The 19,970-nt window shown below is 43.1% G+C and overlaps 1 protein-coding gene across 1 annotated transcript in view; it reads left to right on the top strand.

Annotated features, from left to right (window-relative positions):
• The window catches only part of Vwa3b (von Willebrand factor A domain containing 3B), a 169,678-nt gene that overhangs the window by 114,359 nt on the left and 35,349 nt on the right, over nt 1-19,970 (top strand). Inside the window, exons 15-18 of the mRNA XM_041655900.1 lie at nt 1,758-1,915; nt 7,690-7,803; nt 9,309-9,396; nt 9,491-9,647. Coding sequence (XP_041511834.1) covers nt 1,758-1,915; nt 7,690-7,803; nt 9,309-9,396; nt 9,491-9,647 — 517 coding nt within the window. The remainder of the gene's footprint in view (nt 1-1,757; nt 1,916-7,689; nt 7,804-9,308; nt 9,397-9,490; nt 9,648-19,970) is intronic.

Below are 19,970 nucleotides of genomic sequence, written 5' to 3'. Positions count from 1 at the left end.
CCTCTCCATGCCCCGGATCTGTTTCCTGATCAGGCTGTGGTCGCAGGTTGGGGAGACACCCTTCTTCAATCTTCCTCCAGCCTGTGCTTCTGCTCATGGTGGTATCAACAAAACCGCAACTGATCCCAACGCTCAGGAAATGAGTCAAATCTTATTAAAGTGATTTAAGGTTGTTTGTACAGATATTCATGCCCATCCTGCCAGGAAAATAGCTAATAGGGAGATAGCAAGCGGAAAGACTGAAAATACATTTATTAGCCAGATTTTTTTTATTCATCTAAACAAAGTCTTTCAATTAATGAATTAAACATTAACACAGATATCAAGTTAGGAGAAAAAGAGCCTGTCCTATAGTGGGTTCTCTTAGAAGGAGATTGTGCAGAGCTTTGAGAATTTGGGGAAACACAAATGTGTTTCTTAACTTCACAGATAAACTGACAATCAACTAAGTAAGCATCCCTTGAGTATAAGCTAGCTTTTCCCTTCTTTCAGCCAGCACCTTAACTGCCTTCCTTGTTTAAACAAAGAAAACCTTAGACAGAATGACCAGCTGGTGCTAGAACTTGGATTTGGTCTGGTGTCTGACTGAGCAGTGACCGCGACAGTTTGTGTTTTCAGTTTCGAGGGCTGGGAGGACCGCATGCTGGATGGAGTTAGAGACATCTTACTGCTACAGCCTTCCCACTTTGGGCAAGCAGCTTAGCTCAAGGAGCCTCTGTTTTCCTGTCTGTAATGTGGGAAAGGGCAGTGATAGGTGGTTGGGTGGATGCCTGTGGCTCACAGTAGGAACCCTGACTTAACAGAGAAAAGAGCAAAAGGTGGTGGCTCAGCCTACCGACTATTGCACTGTTTAGTTAACTGCATTAGGAAAGTGATTTCTCCCACTTAGCTATCATCAACCACAGACTACTGTTTTGAAGTTTTCCATTAGGAAAAAAAAAACATATCAGCCTCCAAATATTTTATTTATTTTTTTATTTATTTGTTTGTTTGTTTGTTTGTTTAATACACTGAGGACAAACCTTGCTCCAGGAGAAATGGGTGCATGAGTCCTGGTTCCTTTCTGCTGTGGGGTGCACAGTGTGGATGTTTTCACACAAAGGACAGACCACAGGACCCCTACTGTGAGCCTCATGCATCCACATACCTGTGCCGTGGCTGCTTTTTTCAGAGCCCAGACACAAAAGTGTCTGGGCAGAGACTTGAGCTTTTCTGGATCCCTCCTGGTCTCTACAATTGTGTGCTGCCATTTTTGGCTGGCGTGGGAAGTCTAACCTTGCACAAGAGCTTGGTCAATGATGCTTTGGTTAGAGAATTGGTTTTTCATAACTGGTGTGTTGACTCACATTTGTCCCCACGGCAGTCCTGTGTAGTCGGTGCAGAGATGAAGCTCCTGAGCGGTCGGTGGCAAAGCTGAAGAAACTTAGTGACTTCAGTGAGGTCACACACCTGTGATAGGAGTCACTCTGCCCCACTCAAGGGCTGGACTTGACACTCTCTTGTGTCCATGCACCCAGGAGTATTAATGCTTAGTTTGATAACGAGAAGACTGGGTCTTGATCAATACGTTTATTTTAGCCTGCCCATTATGCTGGCCCTCTTAATTAAAGGGGCCTCCTTTTGAGAGGGTAGCTCACTTCTTTAAGTCAGCAGTGTTCAGTGTGAATGTATTAATCTGCTTCTCTTTCTTATTAATGGACATTTTCTTTCACCCTCCTTTTTATTGGTCTACTTAAAAAAAAATCTGAACTAAACAGGCATCAAAAGGAAATCTGCTCCATGGTTTCAACCCCAGAAAATTGTGCAAACTCTCAACCGGATGCTGACTCAATGGCTGTTTTGCCCCTAAAAGTGTTTAAAGGACCATGGGAAGTTTTGAATGGAAAGACACAGAAAAAGAAACTCCTGCATGCAGGTACTTGTGCCCAGAATGGCGTCACTCTTGGCTGGCTTTCCTCCAGGGAGATGAACTAAAACCAAACCCACATGGGATTTCTTTTAAGACCCTAATTTAAGTGTTGTTTGTTTATTTTGGTGCCTTGCTCATTCCTGGCAAACCCACCACTTCTGAACCTCTTGTGCATGTTTTTTTAATGAATTTTATTAAGACAATTTGCATAATATCATAGCATTACCCTATAGACGTCCTCCCATGGTAACATCTCATAGACAATCACAACCAGTATAATGACACTGGTAAAACCAAAAGGTTTTATTCAGATTTGTCCCAGCTATTCTTGTCTGACTAGGTTTTTATTATATGTGTAGGGATGTAGGGGAATTCCATCACCATGAGGGCCCTATAGGGCTCTTTTAAGGTCTCACCCACACAATTCTATACCTTCCCCTGGCCTTTGGGAATCACTATGCTTTCTTTCTAAACTGTTACATTTCAAAATATTTTAGGGACAGAATCACAGAATTGGCTGTTTTCTCACTTATCATGATTTTCTGTAAATGCATAGATTTTACATGTGTGAACAGTTCATTCCTTTGTATTGATGAGTAGTCCAGGTGATAGGTGTGCCACAGTTGCTTTAACCGTGCATCTGTTGATTAATCCAAACTACTTCTAAGTTCAGTCTATTATAAATAAAGCAGATTATGAGCATGCATGTACAAATTCATTGTATCCTTTAGTTTTCATTTATTTAGGATAAATAGCCAAGAGTTTTATTGCCAAATCCCATGGTAATGCACCACTTCGCTGTGAAGAAAATGACCGAACAATTTTTCCAAAACAACCATGCCATTGTGCCTGAATGAGAGACCAGTTATTTTACATTTTCAACAGCATAATGTTTTACCATTGTTTTTTAAATTTCCGTCTTTCTGATGGTCATGCGATAGCTCACAGTGATTTTAGTTTGCTTTTCCATAGTTGCTAGAGGTGTTGATGTCGTCATGCATTTCCTTGTTTCTGCTGTGTGCCAGCTAATGTGTATTTCTAGTGAAATGTCTGCGTGGTGAGTCTTCAAGTGAGTGTGCGAAGAGTTCTCATATGTTCTCGATTGATGGGATAGCAGTATCACAGTGATTTCTTTAACGTTTTTATTCTAAAGACTATTTCAGTTATCCTAAGTCTTGATGTTTTTGTGTGAACTCTAGAATACATTTGTCCATTTCTATTATAAAACTCTCTGGGATTTCTCAGTAATTGCACTAAATGTATGATTTCATTTGGAAGATCACCCAACTCATAAGCATGGCATTTCTCTCCATTCATTTGGGTCTTCTTTGATGTCTAACAGCAGCATTTTATAATTTTCCACATATCCCATAAAAATATAGTAGCTTGTTTTTGTTGAATCTGTAACTGGGTACTTCACTGAAGTCAGTAGTATGAAGAGTTCTCCTTTGGGTAGATTTCCTATCATGTTCTATATGGTCACACTATACACTATGTAAGTAGGGACACTTTTGTATTTCTTTCCATTTTTTTTCTGGCTTCATTTCACTTTCTTACCTCATTTCAGTGACTGGAACCTCTAGTACTATTTTGAATAAAGGTAACAGTGGTTGTCATTTTCTTTTTCCCAGTATTTGGGGGAAACAGTTTATTTCCCAATTAAATATGACGTCAGCTGTGCAGGTTCTCATCTATTCTTTATCAAGCTGGGAATGTGCTCCACTTAACTTTCTGGAAGGTTTTTATTTTTCGTCATGAATGGGTGCTGGATTTTGTTAGGTGCTTTTTCTGTGTTCATTGTTAATGATTTTTCTTCTTTGATCTATTGATGGACTGATTGCATTGTTTGTTTTCAAATATTGAAGCAGCCTTGTATATTTTTTTCTAGCTTGCTTTCTGTTGCTGTGATTAAGCACTCTGGCCAGGAGGAACTTTGGGGAGGAAAGGGTTTATTTCTCTCTATAGTTGACCACTGAGGGAGCCAAGACAGGAATTCCAGCAGGGACTTGAGGCAAATCCACAGAGGAACACTGCTTGCTGCTTTACCAGGCCCATAGTTAACTAGCCTTCTCACATAGATCAACTGTACAAGGGATGTGTCACCCGTCAACAACGGGCTGGGTCCTCTTACACCAAGCAACAATCAAGACAGCACCTCCCCCCATACACACACACTCCCCAACTCCTCCAGGTCAATCTGATCTGAGCAATCCTTCAGTTGAGATTCCCTTTTTGGGTGACCCTAGGCTGTGTCAGGTTGTCAGGTGAAGCTAACTAAGACAACACCTTAAATGTTTCCTAAATGATCTCAGTGTACAACGGTTGTAATCTGTCACTCTAGTTCCTAAAATATTTTGAGGACTTTGTTGCCAAGGTTGACAGAAGTTACTGGTCTGCAGTTTCCTTCCTTCTGAAGTCCTGTTTTCTGAATTCTCATGTCACGCCAACACCATCCTCATCAAATGGGTTGATGTTTTCCTTCTCTTTCTTTCTTGGGAGAAAGTGATGCAATTTCTGCATGTTGTGTAAGAGTCTCACGAAGCCAATTGGACCCAGAAATCTCTGAAAAGAGATTTTTCATTCTGAGTTTGATTTCTTCTGGTTTTAAGATAGTCTTATCATGTTTCATCTTGTCTGGTTTTTGGAAATTCCTGATTTTTTTTTTGAGAATTTGGTCACTTTTTTTCTAAATTCTCACATATAGAAATTCTCGCAAAGTTCTTCATCATATTCTTTCATTGACTTTCAGTTTCTGCAAGATCTATAGTTATGTCCCCCATGTCTTGACATCATGATTTGTGTCTATCTACTCCTTTTGTTTTTACTTAGTCTTATTAGGGAATTTATCAGTTTTTTTCTATTTGTTTATTCCCTCTGAGAGAATTTATATTTATTCATCAAAATTTTTTTTGGACAGCTTCTTTGAAATTCTCATCAAATAATCTTAATTTCTGATTTCCATTGATGATATTTTGTTGCCTTTTGTTATTCAAGATGTGTTTTTCTTGACAGAAGAGTGAATTTTTGAAAAATGTTTATTTTTAATCATGTGTGTGTTGTGTGTGTAGTGCTGTATGTGCTGTGTATATAGCATATGTGTGTGTGTGTGTTTGTATGTGTGTGTGCTAGGTATACTTACATGAGTGTAGATATCTGCAGAAGCCAGAAGAAGGTGTCAGATCCCCTGGAGGTGAAGCTTACAGCTGTTGTGAGCTCTCTGACATAGGTACTAGGAACTGAACTTGGTCCTCTGCAGGAGCATCGTGGGCTTTTTAAAACTACCCGAGCCACCTCTGCAGCTCTAAGTGATGTTTTTAAATTGTACCGTGCGTACTCTGCTGTGTTAGAGACACTGGATCCTACTGAGGTCTTTTATTTTGGCATGTTGCCACCGTGTTTGTCAGACATGTTGACTTTGGCCTGTTTTTGTGGGTTGGTTCCAATGATTTAGTAATTCTCATTGCATTTGTGACAGGTTGTGTGTGTGTGTGTCTTCTGGTACTGCTGGAGGTGGCAGCAGTGGGCTCTTCAGACCAGAATGCTAAGTGTATCTTAGGAGCAGAGTGACTTCTCCCCCTGCTGTCGCGTGGTGTCTCATGAGTCTAGGTGCAACAAGGCAGTCAGCCCTTGAGCCTCATGCGTGTCCTGTCTGCTTGATTTTGATGACACTGTCCAGAGGAAATAGGCTAGGCCTGTGGAAACAAACAGGCTCCATTCCCGTCCTTGGCCGATCCTTTGCCACCCTGTCTCCGGTGAGCCTGACTTTTGCTAGACCTGCTAGTATATACTTCTCCTAAGTGTCTTAATGACCTTCTGCCTCTTTCACCGCATCACTTAGACTTCAGATTCTGGATATTGACAGGCAGCCGTGTACTAAATTTAATTTTACCTTAATGTTTAATGCATAAGAGAAATGGAACATGAGGGGGAGTGGACCGTGTGGGGAGCAGTTACAGTACCACTGCCAAATACAGCTTTTCACTGAGCTCTCTCCTGTGATTCATTGATCTCTTTCTCACATACTCCATTCCCAAGAAAAGGTGTCTTTTTTTTTTTTTTTTTAAATTCCTGGCTAAAGAAGCAGCCAAGATAGGCTTCACCCTCTAGTTACTTAGAAAGCCAATGAGTTTCATACAGCAAGCTCCCTTATCCAGTCATGGAATGCACTGGGGTTACTATTGTGTGTAAAAGAAGAGGAAAGAAAACCTGGCCATTTGAAGATTTCCCACTCTTAATCATTCCTGCTGTCTTGTGGAGAAGAGCAAGTCCAGGTTGACAACACAGCAGGATTCATTCACCAATGCCTACTTGAAGTTGTGGGTCCTTGTACCTCCAGCTTGTAAAGAGCACAGAACATATCTGCCGCCAGTGTGTTTGTCAAATGTGTAAAGTAACCAAAATGTCTTGCCATTTGAGCATTGTTCCTTAATGCATACAAGTCAATGTCAGTATCTGATAAATGTCGTCCTTTAGTGGCAAGGACCAGCGGAGGGCACAGAGTAATGTAATATAAATGGCCTGGTGGCAACCACGATAATCAACATTTGTTAAATGACCTAATAGAGATATCTCGCCCTACACCACACAACTCTTGCAATTATGGATTATGTTGTGTTAACCTAAACACAAAGTTATTCTGGTGGATTTAGTATGACCACACAAAATCCCTTTAAAAATGGGAGCTTTCTCTGGCTGGTGGCAGAAGAGAAAGTCAGGGAGGGGAATTTCATGCACCGTGCCTGACCTAATGATGGGGGCACACGTGGTAGGCTATATGTACAGCATCTCCAGGGGCTGAGAAAGACCCCTTGCCTGTATGGAAACCTGGACCTCAGCTCTACAACCTCAAGGAACTACACCTCCTCGTTATCTCCCTTCTCCTTCCTTTCCTTCTCTCCTCCCCCTCCTCTTATCTGAATGAGTTTGAAGCAGATTCCTTTTCAACAGGGGAATAGAACTGAAGAATGCAATCAGTATGACAGACCATCCTCTGAAAAATGGAAAGCTAAATATGTATGTGTGTGTGTGTGTGTGTGCGCGCGCGCGCTTATGGAGGAGACAGGTCACCTTTGGGTGTTCTTTTGGTTTATTTTCTTGAGGCAGGTTTTTTATTGGCCTGGATCTCTCCCACCAGGCAAGCCTGGTGGATCAGCAAGCCCTAAGGAGCTGCCACATCCCCAGTGAGAGGATGACAGCCCCGCCAGCATTTTTGCTTTCAAATGGTTTCTGAGGAAGCAAATTCAGGTTTTCATAAGTGGAGAGCAAGCACTTCATTGACTGAGCCACATCTCCAGCCTAAAGTTACACCAATTTAACAAAGCAGTTCTATCTAATCAAACATTGATGGAGGAGGGTCATCTTTCTATCTGTTGATTTCATTGGTTAAGCAATAAAGAAACTGCTTGGCCCTCATAGGTTAAAACATAGGTGGGTGGAGTAAACAGAACAGAATGCTGGGAGAAAGAAGCTGAGTCAAGGAGTCGCCATGATTCTTCGACTCCAGGCAGACGCAGGTTAAGATCATTCCTGGTAAGCCAGCTCGTGGGCTACAGCAGATTATTAGAAATGGGCTAGTCCAGGTGCAAGAGTTAGCCGAGAAAAGGCTAGATTATAATGGGCCAAGAGGTGTTTAAAAGAATACAGTTTCCGTGTAATTATTTCAGGTAAAGCTAGCCATGTGGGCGGCCGGGTGCTGGGGACGCAGCCCGCCGCTCCTATTACTACAAAACATCTCCTTCCACTCCCAGTTCCTATAACCCCTCTCTCTGTGGTGTCAACAGAATCGACCAGAACCAGCCTACTCAGAAGCCACATAGCCACCTCCAAGAGCTGCAGTTACACTAAGGACAGCTCCAACCCCAGCAGCTGCGTCACTACTGCTCCGAGTGACAGAGGCAAGCTCAAGAGGGTCCCTACCCCAGCAAGCCCCATTCATCTTCTTTTTGCCCACTGTTCGATGCCTGAAAGACACGGGTGGGATCTGTTGGGGGTAGTAAAAAAAAAAAAGGCCCCACTTCAAGTGTTACAGATTCCTCCCACAAAGGCTGGCGTGTAAGTCAGGAATACCTACTTAAGTGCACTGCATTTTCCTAGGACTGGATTTGGGCTACGTGTGTCTGGGTGTTTGGCACACTCGTGGCTGCTCACTCGACTACCATGTCAAAAGAAATGTTTGCTACTGTGTCCTTTAATTCTAAAACTCTTGCCACCCAGTCAACCTCTCTCTGGTTCCAGCTGTCAAACTTGTAAGGCTAAGTATAAGGAAGGTAGAACTTGTCCACGCAGTGACTAAATTATGAGATGACTTTTCTTAAAACAATAAATTGAATCCTATAGTGCACGCTCTACAGTTCAAACCGTTAGTTACTAAATCCTGTGCCCAAAACACAGTCCCTTATGTAGTGAAAGCACCTGAGTGACAATTGTGCCCCTGCATTAACTTGTGGTTGAGTCAGACTCTGCTTCAGGGCCACTGTGTGGGGGACCTTTCAGCCTAGCTTGCATGTCCTCAGCCAGCTACGTGCAACCTGCTAGCTTGCATACCCTCAGTCGGTCATGTGCAGCCTGCTAGCTTGCATGTCCTCAGCCGGCTACATGTGCAGCCTGCTAGGTTGCATGTCCTCAGTCAGACACATGCAGTCTGCTAGCTTGCATTTTTTCAGTCAGACACATGCAGTCTTATAGTGTCCTCAGCCAGACACATACATCCTGCTAGCTTGCATGTCCTCAGCTGCCTACATGCACACATAAATCCATTCATTATGGGACTTAGCATATGACGACTAGAACACGGTTTCTTAAGCATTTAACCAATGCACACCTCGCCTGCTTCCCTTCCAGCTGCTGCTAACTCAGCGAAGGACTACTCTTCTCCATTTAGACATCCAAGGCTATATAGAAGGATATACATTTAAAACCCCAAATACTAATTTCAAAATTTGAACTTAACGATTCCACAGACTCTAACAGTCTTTGGTTTCCCTCACTAACCTGAAGAACTATGAAAAAAAGGGTCCGGATTGAAAAATGTAGATCAAGTCGCTCAACTAGTAGTTGTGTGTGTGGGGGGGAGGGGGCTAATGCTGGTAAATCATAGTCTTGTTAAACGTTTTAAACATGGATTTAAAGAAAGGGATTACGTGTGTGTCTGATTCTTCTGTGGAGAGAGCGCTCACTGCGTGGCGGGTGGGGAGTGAGTGGGTAAGGCAGGGCTGTGTCACCTGGGCCTGGCTGGGGCTCCAGGGGAAGTGGCTAATGCATTTTGCCTGAAAGCCTGCTCTGGTGGGTTAAACTATGGCCTCTGAAGTATGGGCTGCCATTAGCCCTCCATCCGAGCAAGAGAGATGGATCCTTGATGTCAGCCCCCATATATATATATCGCTGCCGTCTCACTCCACAGAAATGAGTACCCTGTGCATGAATAAGCACCTAGATGACAAATTGTCTGAAAGACTCGCCCGAAATGGAAACCACGTTACTGGCCACACGTGAGTGCTTTAGTCTAAAGAGAACATTTTGTTCTGGTTTTGTTTGTGAACGCCTAAGTTGCGGGTTTTAAACTCTAGGGTCTTGTGTTCTTAGCTCTGCAGACATGTCCTCTGAAAACTGGCTCCAAACGCACAGCCTGGTGGCCAAGAAGCTCACCATCATGGATGCCTTGGCTGGGACGGTAGTGCCCCACAATGCCACCTATGTCCCCATCCTGAATAAGCATGTTTCCTCCAAGGTCTTCAGTGAGGTAATGTGATGGATTGTTTGTGTGCCCCTCCCCACCCCTCCCCCACTCCAGATGGTTTTTTTATTTTCTGCTCATATAAAAAAAATGACCTGCTTTAATTTCTTGAGCGATTGTAGAAGAGGTATTTGTCTTGGAAGAAGATGTGTGTAGAGACAGTAAATGAGGGAGAGAAATGGGGACTCTCACTCATCCCTCCCTTCTGGGGCAGGAGGAACTGGCCTTTGCTGAGCTGGCAGTTTGCAGCCCCTTGCTGCTGTGGGGATGTGTGGAGCTGCAGAGATGTTGAAAGCTCCCCAGAGAAAGAGTGGGCATCCAGGGACCTAGGGACCAAGGACCAGGGAGGAGGGAGGGCTTTGCCAGAGAGATGAGGCCCCTTCTTTTCCCAAGTTGAATGACACTCTCTCTATTATAAAAGCCACCACAGCAAGGAGAGAGGAGGCGTGGGAGGGGGACTGGATTTGAAGTGGTCATTCTCCTGGGGAAGAAAAAGAGCCTCTAGTATGAGAGTGTGGTAGGTAGGGTATATGTGGCCAAGGCCATGCATGCCCCCTTAGGTCCAGCTGGCCCTTGGTGTCTGTGAACTCTTCTTCTATGGCTTCAGCCAGTCTTACCTCAAAAGTTACATCTGCACTGAGCATGTACATTTCCCCATTACTTCCTACCCATGCGATATATTAGCTACTTACACGTCATGTACTTTGTCGTGGGAATTATGAATCACTGATGACTTAAGGGACACAGGGATGGAGGGAGGTTATGTGCAGAAACCCCTCCATTTCGCAGAAGGGTCTGAGAGTGTCGACAGTGGTGGCAGTATGTTCAGGAGCCAGTCCTTCCCCAGCGAGGACCGGTTGTGACGGGAAGCTCCCCATCTTCAGGGAGAGCAGTTTCTGAAACAGCCGCACTAGAGAGGGATGTCAAACACGGAGGAGATGCGAACGTAAGGCCCAAGGTCCGCTGGGAAATACGAAGAGGCTGAAAGTTCAAGTAGTAAACCCTCAGGCTTCCCAGCTCTAAAGGGAATGGCATCCCTAAAGGAACATCCTGGGATGTTTATGGCTGGGATGCTTGGTGTCTTCCTCAGGTTGTCTGATGGGACAGGGTGGCAGGGGGTAAGAGCAATTTTTAAATTGGGGAAAGGTCATCAGGGAGGACAGCTTATTGTACAATTCTGCCTTTTTTTTTTCTATACTTGAGATTTTCTACAAGACCATCTGGTGAAAAGGCTCTAACTGGCCTTGACCTCGCTGGGGCAGGCATACTTAGAGCAGCAGACAGATCAACGGGATTCTCTTCTGTTAGCCATTAGTCACATTTAAGAGTGCCCGATGGAGGTCAGTGTCACCCTGCTGGCTGTTGTCGTTCACCTTGGAGGTTGTGGGTGGTGCTGGTTGCCCTGTTCTTTTTGCCTCAAGGCTCCCAAGGCGAAGTGAGCGATCTCTTCCAGGAAGTCTGGTGACATTTTCTTCAAGTTCCGTGCATTTCTTTCATTCATATATTTGGGATTTATTTGGCCCAAACCTGTTTAATGACTTCCTCTTGGAAGCAGAATTTCCTTGGGCGTATAGCATCCCTCCTTGTAAGTTTTCCAGTGACTGGAGATACATTGGAATGGAAAGTTCTCCAAAGCACATGTGGAGGGCTAGGGGAATGCAAGCAGATGATCAAAAGAAGAAGCCATAAAGAGAATATTTATCCCCTAACTACATTGAAATGGACCAGTGCAGAGGAGGGATGTTGGAGGCAGTGGATGACGGCCAGGAGACAGGCTTTTCCAGACACACACCGCAGGGCAGCTGCATGGACTTGCAGTGGTCTGACAGCTTATACAAGACCTGTGCGAGCTCAAGCCAGTCCAAACTCAAGCATCGACAGAGGAGGTGGGCACAGAACCCTACCCCTAGCTGAGGAGCTATTGGCAACTGATAGATGCTGGAAGGGGGGGTTCTTAGTTTTCTTTAGGCGATGGCCCCTAGTAGGTAGAGCATGCTCCAGTGAATGGCCCCACACCCAAGAGTACATGGGCACCACAGTTGGACTCAGTGGACTTAGAAGACTGTGAGGGCTGGTGGGGAAGGGAGGGTTGACTTGGGAGGAGTTAGAGGAGGGGCATGCATGTTACCAAATTGCATCATATGAAACACTCAAAGAATTAATAAAAATGACATTCTGCATAAAAGTATATGAAGTAAAAAACAGGTATAAGAAAATGTTTGTAGCATATACAATGAAGGTAGGTTATAAGAACTACATTATTAATATAGCCTGAATGCACGTGTGCATACACACACACACACACACACACACACACACACACCTTCACCAAGAAGGTATATAGACATGATAAATATTTCAGTGAGAAATCTGAGATAAAAGGGAGAAAAGCCAAAATGACACACAAAAATATTTAACTTTAGTAGTAACCAGATATATGAGGTAAGAAATATACAAAATTTGAAAGCTAATTGGCTACCCCTCTCCCCATCAAACTGGAAAGGTAAGAGCCAGTGAGATGGCTTGGTGGGTGAAGGCACCTGCGACTAACGCTGGCTTCAGCAGGAAGGAGGAGAGATGCTCCTGCTAGTGTCCTCCAGCTTCTACGTATGTGTGGAGAAAGTAAAACTTTAATTGAGCTTAAGGATTTTCAACTCTGTCATGAGGAAAATAGGAGAGATTTTATCATGGGAAAAAGTCAACTTTGGCTTTTTTGCTGCCTAAGTAAAAGGCAGTGTGGAGATGTGAGGCTGAGAAACCGTGGCGGTTGAGAGGCAAGTCCGGACACGGATGGCTCGATGACGACACCGGGCAGAGGTGGAGGCCTGTGTGAAGTCACATCAGTGGGACTGAATGGGGAGGGGCTGACCCACACGAAGGCATCAGAAGCACACAGCGGGAGAAAGACCGTTTAATACACGGTCCTGGCAGGACTGGATATGCCACACATCAGAATGAAATGAGACCAGCAGCTCTCATCCTGGAGAAACAGCAATTCAAAGTGGATCAGCGTCCTCCATTTAACATGTAAACCACCAGAACTGCCTGAGGAAAATGTAGGGAACGCATTTCAAGTCATAGACACAGTCAAGACTGTTCTGGCCAGGACTCCAGCAAGGAGATGGGCCCAAGAATCAACACATGGGCTGACGTGAGGTTAAAATGTTTCTTCACATCAGAGAAAACCATCATCAGAAACAAGCACACAACCCACAGAGTGGGGAGAAATTTTTGCTGTACTTCAGACAAAATTCAGTTATACTTCAAATAGGAGGTTGATGTCTACAATATATAAAGAGCTGAAACAATTAATTAAAAAATGAAGCAGTCTATTGAGAAATGGGATCATGAAATGAAGTTAACTAAACAGGAAACAGAAATGGACAAAAAATATTTTTAAAAGCCCTAGACATTCTTAACCATTAGAGAAATGAAATTAAAACCACTTTAATAGTTCACTCTCACCCCGGTTAGAAAGGCTCACATCATAAAAATGAACGACCCTAAATGCTAGCAAAGATGTAAGGATGGGGGACCCTGAATCACTGCTGGGGGGGCCATGTGGAAATGGTCCTCAAAAAATTCAAAATAGGGCTATGATATGCCCTGAAAATAAAAACCCAGAGCACTTCATATCCTACCAGAGAGATGCCTGTAGCTCCATGCTTATTACTGCTATATTTGCAACATCCAGGAAGCGGGATCAGCCTAGGTGTCAATCAACAGATGAGTGGATAATGAGAACATGGCGTGTATAATAATTGGTACATTACTCGGATGTTAAAGAAAAATGAAATTTGTGAGAGACGAATGAATCTGGAGAGTATTATATTAAGTGGCATGACCCAGACTCAGAAAGACAAAAATCACATGTTCTCATATGCAGATCCTGTATCAGTTCCTTTACTGTTGCTGTGATAAAGGCCATGACCAAAGCAATCTGAGAATGAGGAAGCTTTGACTAATGGTTCCCAGGGATGAGTGCATTGTGGCGGGGAGGCACAGCTCGGCAGCAAGCTGCCGGCAGCAGGCGTGACCAGAGCAGGGAGCTGGGAACTCCATCCTGTACTGCAAGCACAAAGCAGAGAAAACAACAACAACAACAAAATACAAGTGGTATAACGCTTTTTGTCACAGCCCACCTCAAACGACATACTTCCTATAGCCAGACCACATCACCCAAATCTCTCCAAATAATGACACTAACAAGGAACCAAAATACCGAGACTGGGGGTGGGGGGGGGCATCTCATCCAAACTACCATCGATCCTGACTTTTAATATTTACAGTATGTAAATAAAGGGATGGGAGAAAAATTACAAACTATGAGACTAGATAGGATAAGCTAGGTAGGAGAACGTTATCAAGGAAGGACAGAGGGGCCAGGAGAGCATAAAGACGCATGTGACACGTAACAGGGCTGCTGCAGATGGGAGGAGGGCGACAGAGTGCCAGGGAGAAGTGGGGCGGAGAAGTAACAAAAACAAAGTCAGTTTTGCTTGAAAAGACCACAATGGAACAGCTACACTGTATGCTAGTATATGCTAGATTCCAGACTTGGTTGTTATGACAGAAACTTTCCGGAGTAGCAGGAGTTAGGATCCTGATAGCTGGGAGAACATTCTAGTGTTTCACTTCCAGAAAGCAAGGACAAAGAGAAGGGGGTGGACATCTCCCCATGGACACTTGGCGTTTGGCGCCTTTTGTGGTGCCGTCCATTCCCATCCCAAGTATACAGACAAGATAGTGCGATGCCCAGCAAGTCACCCTTCATCACTAACAGAAAGGCAAGAATTAGATGACGATAGAGGTAGACCATAATGCATTTCAATCTCATCTCCAAAACAGAGTTTATGTCTTTACATTTTTAACTTTTATTTTGACAAATCCTAACTTTATATGTTTACAGGGCACAATGTGGTGACTTGATATTAGTTTACAATGTGACATGATTAATTCAAGCCAATTAGCATATCCAATACCTTGCTTACCTGTGATTTTTAAAAAAAAATCTGTGTATGCATATGTGTTTGTATGTATGTGCATGTAACTAGAGTGCCCACAAAGGGCAGGGGAAGGCACCTGGCATGGTTGCCATGGTGTCAGCCACCTGACATGGTTGCTGAGGGCTGAACCAGGGTCTTCTGTAAAAACAGCACTTGCTCTTAGCTACCGAGCCATCTTTTCAGACCCTGTTATTTTCTGTTGGTTTGTTTTTGTTTTTTTATGATGAGAGTGCATGATCTCACCTATATAGAAAGTCTAAAAAAGTGGAGCCCTAGACCTAGGGTGGAGTGCTGGCTCCAGAGGCTGCAGGGAGGGAGCGGAGAGGAGGACTGTGGGAGCTGTTGATCAAACAGTACAAGGTTTTAGACAGACAGGAGGAAGAGGTTTTGAGATCTATTGCACAGCAGTGCAGCTTCAGTAGTAAATAATGTAGTATACATTACAAAATGGCTCCAAGAGTAAACTCCCAATGCCTTCTATTTGTACCTTTTGTTCCCTAATAGTTCCTTAGACCGAGAGAGACCCTCAGCTGTAAATGGGAAGAATAGAAAAAGAATATGCTAAAATGTCTCCCAGCTTATTAGAGAGATTTTTTTTAAAGTTTGCCATGATCATTTTGTGGAAAAGATGATGGAACTGGCAAGCAGGTGGGCCTGAATCTTTTCTCTGCCCTGAGAATTTTAACTGGCTCCTCTCTGTTCAATGCATGGCAGCATCTGTATGGGCCAAGAAGCTTTGTAAGGAGTCTTTGTTTCATTCATGGCTTACTTGGGGGATCTTTCTTCTTCCGAAACACAATTCTGTTTTGCTTTCCAGCTTCCTGGACCAGTAGCAAATCTGTCACCTTGGAAATGAAATACTGAGCAGAAAGGTTGCCCTAGCAACTGTTCATTACAAGATATAAAATAGGCCAGATAATTTTATCTTAGCTCTTTCAAAAAGATGAATTCATCACTAAGTCATACGCAGAATAAAATTGCTTTAGCCATTAGATGAGCCTAGAATTCAGAACTCTTTATTGATAATTGCCTTTAAAAAAGATAATTTGGGAAGATTAGCCTGAATTATTTTACAGCTGACGACATCCATCATCTTCATCATCATCATCTTCTTCATCGTGTCTGTTATAGCATTCCATAAAGGCCATCTGCCTTGTCCTCTGGACTCTGTGCATAGCTTTGTGCCTTTTTACGGCATCTCTGTCATTTATTCCTGGAGGACCACAAAGAGGTCTCTATTCTATGATGAATAGAACATACTAGGCTCTGAGATAAATATTTGATGTCATTAAAGTATCTGCCCTAAATCTTAGAGCAACCTGTGACAAATCTATTCATTTCGCCATTTAGCTGATAGGAATATTAGCTACAAAGAGACTAGGGATGTTGTTTAAATTATGTCTTCCTGCTTTCAAATACGGGAGGATTTTTCTATCCCTAGCATTCAGGAGGTTCGAAGAGAACTGCTAGAAGGCTGCCATTTGAAGAGCATACCCTTAAGATTCAGGGCTCAGCCGTTTCAACAATGGCAATTTCTAGAATACCGTTGTGTCTGCATTCAGAAATATGACCACATGAGACTCACAGAGCTCTGCATTTTCATTAGACACATCAATTAGAGCTTTTCTTTGCCTGGTTTGTCACTGAGTACTGAGATATTTATTGAAAAACACTGGAATTCATAAATTTGGTCTAGATTAAACAGTGAAATGTAAAACCATCAATTTCACACAGTTTTCTCAATTTCATCTTCTGCTACTTCTAATGTCATCAGGTAAATTCCTTCTGATTTATGTTGAAAATTAATAGCTGTGTACATAACTATACATGATATTTTCTTCATTTAGCATCTGCTCTGAACATGTTTCCATGTAATAATGATTTTTTTGGATAAGTTTTAATCACATTTACTAATAGGAATTGTAGAGCCGAAGACACTGCTTGTCCCACTGGATCTGAGTTTGAATCCCAATGTCCATGTTAGATGGTTCCTAGCTGCCTATGCCTCCAGCTCCAGGAGCTCTGATGCCCTCTTCTGGCTTTCATGGGTACCTGCACATGTGTGCACATGCCCAACACAGATGTACATGCCTACACATAATTAAAACCTTTAAAAATATCTTTTTAAAATGACATGCTAAACTGTGACAACTTATTGAGCTATTCCTCCCATTTGGGGCAACTTGCATGGAGTCCTGAGAGTACCCATTGCCTCTGTCTTTCTGGTGTCACTAAGAAACAGTGACATGCATACATAAAGCAAACCAAACAAAAACTTGACCTTTTCTATTACTGTGTGAAAGTGTCATGGTTTCATTTCAACATTCAATTACTTTTACCGTGTTTGAATAAAAAAGAAATAAATCTCTTCAAAATCCTTTTCACATTGCTCATTTTGGTAAACTCTCCCCCAGCAGATAAAGTCTTCCTTTGTCCCGTGCCTCAATTTCTAACAAGGCAAATTTGGCAGAATCTAAACTTAATTATATTTTACAGTATATCAAACTGTTTTAGTCTTTCATGTTATTCAATACATATTATGCATATTTTATTATATGTTTATGTTTAGTACATATATTATACTAGCAATTTGGAATTCATATGTGTTATAAGGGTAGGGCACACAGGTCACATGTAGAGGTGAAAGGAGCAGATACTCTTCTCCCAGCTTTACTTGGGCCCTGGTGACCTGAACTGAAGTAGACAGGATTGTACAAACCACCTTTACTCACTGAGCCATTTCACTAACCCCCCCAAATAAGCAATACTTATAAAAGCCAACAAAAGGGGTCTGGAGATAGGCTCAGCAGTTCAGAGCACTGACTTCTCTTCCACAAGACCTAGGTTTGATTTCTGGCACCTACGTGGTGGCTCACAACCACCTGTAACTCTAGTTCCAGAGGATCTGACACCCTCTCCTGGTCTTTGCTGGCCCTGGGCTCACACATGGTACACAGACAGACATGCAGGCAAATGCCCATCCATAAAAATAACAAAGAAATTACAGCTTGGCGGACAGTTTGCCATATAACAAAAGCTACAATTAAATGTATTTGTCTATAATGGCATTGAATGAGAGCATATGTAGAGAATGTCTCTGTTCTTCCTGGCAGAGAGTGAGGATAAATTATTATTGTTGTTGTTGTTGTATTTTCTTGAACCTGCTTTCCAGTTAATGGTCCAAGGTATTACATGTAAGAGTAGAACAATTATAACTATCAGCCCAATTTTGCCTACCATAAATTCTAGAAATTTCTACCTCTATGGTCTATCTTTCTATCCATCTCTCTATGCCTCCCCAACTCTACAAACTTACCCCATGTGCCCCTCTAGTCTACTGCTCGCTCTCATAGTTAGAATCTTGTCACTAAGGGGTAGTTGTATGAATTTAGTTAGGACTCTAGTTTCGCCTCAGAGAACTAAAGCAGATGGCGCCTTAGGCTTCTTCCCATTCCCAAATGTTGTCCGGATGGATCCCCCTCTAAGTTATAAAAGTATGAAGGAAGTCATTTTCAAGGAGGCTGTGATCGCATCCCTTTACTCTCTCCCAAACTGAGTCCTCAGCTTCTTTGTGACCCTCACTGCCCTCCCCACTCACTCTTCCCAGATGCTAGGCAGCCTGACTGTGATCCCCTAAGCCCTGGAATGTCCCTTGTGACTCTAAATTTGACATCACAAAGAGGGTGGATCGTCTGGCCTCTAAGTAACCACCATGCTCTAAACTAAGACCAAAAGACTGAGGGTGTGGAGTATGCCTTTGTGCCCCAATCCTGCATGCAGAAAGGAAGGCGAGTGGGTGGTACACAATCTGAACAGCTACACTCAAGTCCGCGATGGCCAAGCCAGGCATGAGATCTGTATCTACCAAAGAGGGAAGTACCATAGGAACTTGCCTTTAGTTGAGCGGGGGAAGTCAAGAGTCAGGATTTTGACTAAGCATTTTTTAGTACTGATTTATCGTTGACCACTAGACTTGGTAAACTAGGAGATTTACAGACTTCTGAAGGGGTGCCTTCCTGCCGGGCCACGGGAAGTATAAATGTCTTTCATTTTGGTTGGCATTGATTTTTTTTTCAAGTTTTTGTGATACTGCTCTATTTTGAGGGCTGATTTTTTTTCTTTCTTTCTCCTTCATCTTTTTATTTTATTTTTTTTACACACTTATGCAATCTTCAGTTTCAGAACCCAGGCATTTCACCTTTAGCCTCCTGTTCTGTGTCCTTACCTTTGAAAGGCACGTTCAGCAGCCGCATGCTCTGTGGTCTCTCAGTAGCTGGTTAGACTCCAAAGCTTTTCACTCCCTGCCTTTCTCTTCCATTTTCCAAACCTTTGACCATTCTGCTCACTTGGGTCCTAGTGATTTAATTCTAGGGCGAATATATGTATTTTAAAATACTTACACAGTAAAGTCATTAAACTTTTGTCTTCCTCCTGGAATTCCCAAGATCTGCCTGCCTCTGCCTCCTGAGTGCTGGGATTAAAGGCCTGCACCATGACTACCCAACCTGTTTTAGACACTTTTAAGGGTAGTTAAGGAATTACGAGTAATATAAAGAACCCCCATGGCATCTTTTTTGACCAATTTCCCCTCCCTCCTTCCTCAAAGGTAATCCTTAACCGGAGCTTTTGTATATGCCTCAATACAAAAATACTAAGCCATGTTTCTAACCTAAAACTTTACTGTTAAAAAATATTCAAAATGGTGCAACCTTTATTCTGGAAACTGAAAATGGGACTTGAGAGGCCATGCTATTGTTAAATCTTGAGACAGGTTAGCAGCTGAACCTCTGAATTGGCCACAGACTCTCCCTTCCCTGCTGTGAGAGCTGACCCGGTGAAAAAAGATCCCCGACAGCTGCACCCTCTGTACTCGATCCAGACACCCCCTCCCATTCCCCAGAACACACAGACAGACTGTGTCTGGCTCTTTTCTTATCAAACAGCTTGACTCTGGCCAGCAGCTACGTCAATTGTCAGCAAATGGTGTCTTTCCGACCGTTTTTCAGTTTTGCAGTTTAATGCTTCGCAACAGCCACGTTTGTGAAGCTTCCGCAGGCGCCGTCAGATGTCGCTTCTTGTGTGCCCTTCCTCTTTGATTGTATTCTCTCGACATTTCTATTACTGTACACAGAAGCTTCTCAATAGCTATCCGTATATCCCCCTCTCTGCCACCCATTTATCTGTGTTTTTGTCTGTGGGGACCTCGATAAGCCCCTACTTCACGAGCTCTTTTTAAGTGATTACGCCTAGTTTCAACTTTGTTCAATCTATGAAGATCATTCCTCTATTCCGGTTCCAATGTCATTCTTCCAAGATTCAAAAA

This window comes from Microtus oregoni, unplaced genomic scaffold (genome assembly GCF_018167655.1).
Source record: "Microtus oregoni isolate MIOR12 unplaced genomic scaffold, Mior012 000007F_ref0000211, whole genome shotgun sequence".
In the NCBI taxonomy this organism is placed as follows: Eukaryota; Metazoa; Chordata; class Mammalia; order Rodentia; family Cricetidae; genus Microtus; species Microtus oregoni.
This window is presented reverse-complemented; position numbering and strand designations above follow the sequence as displayed.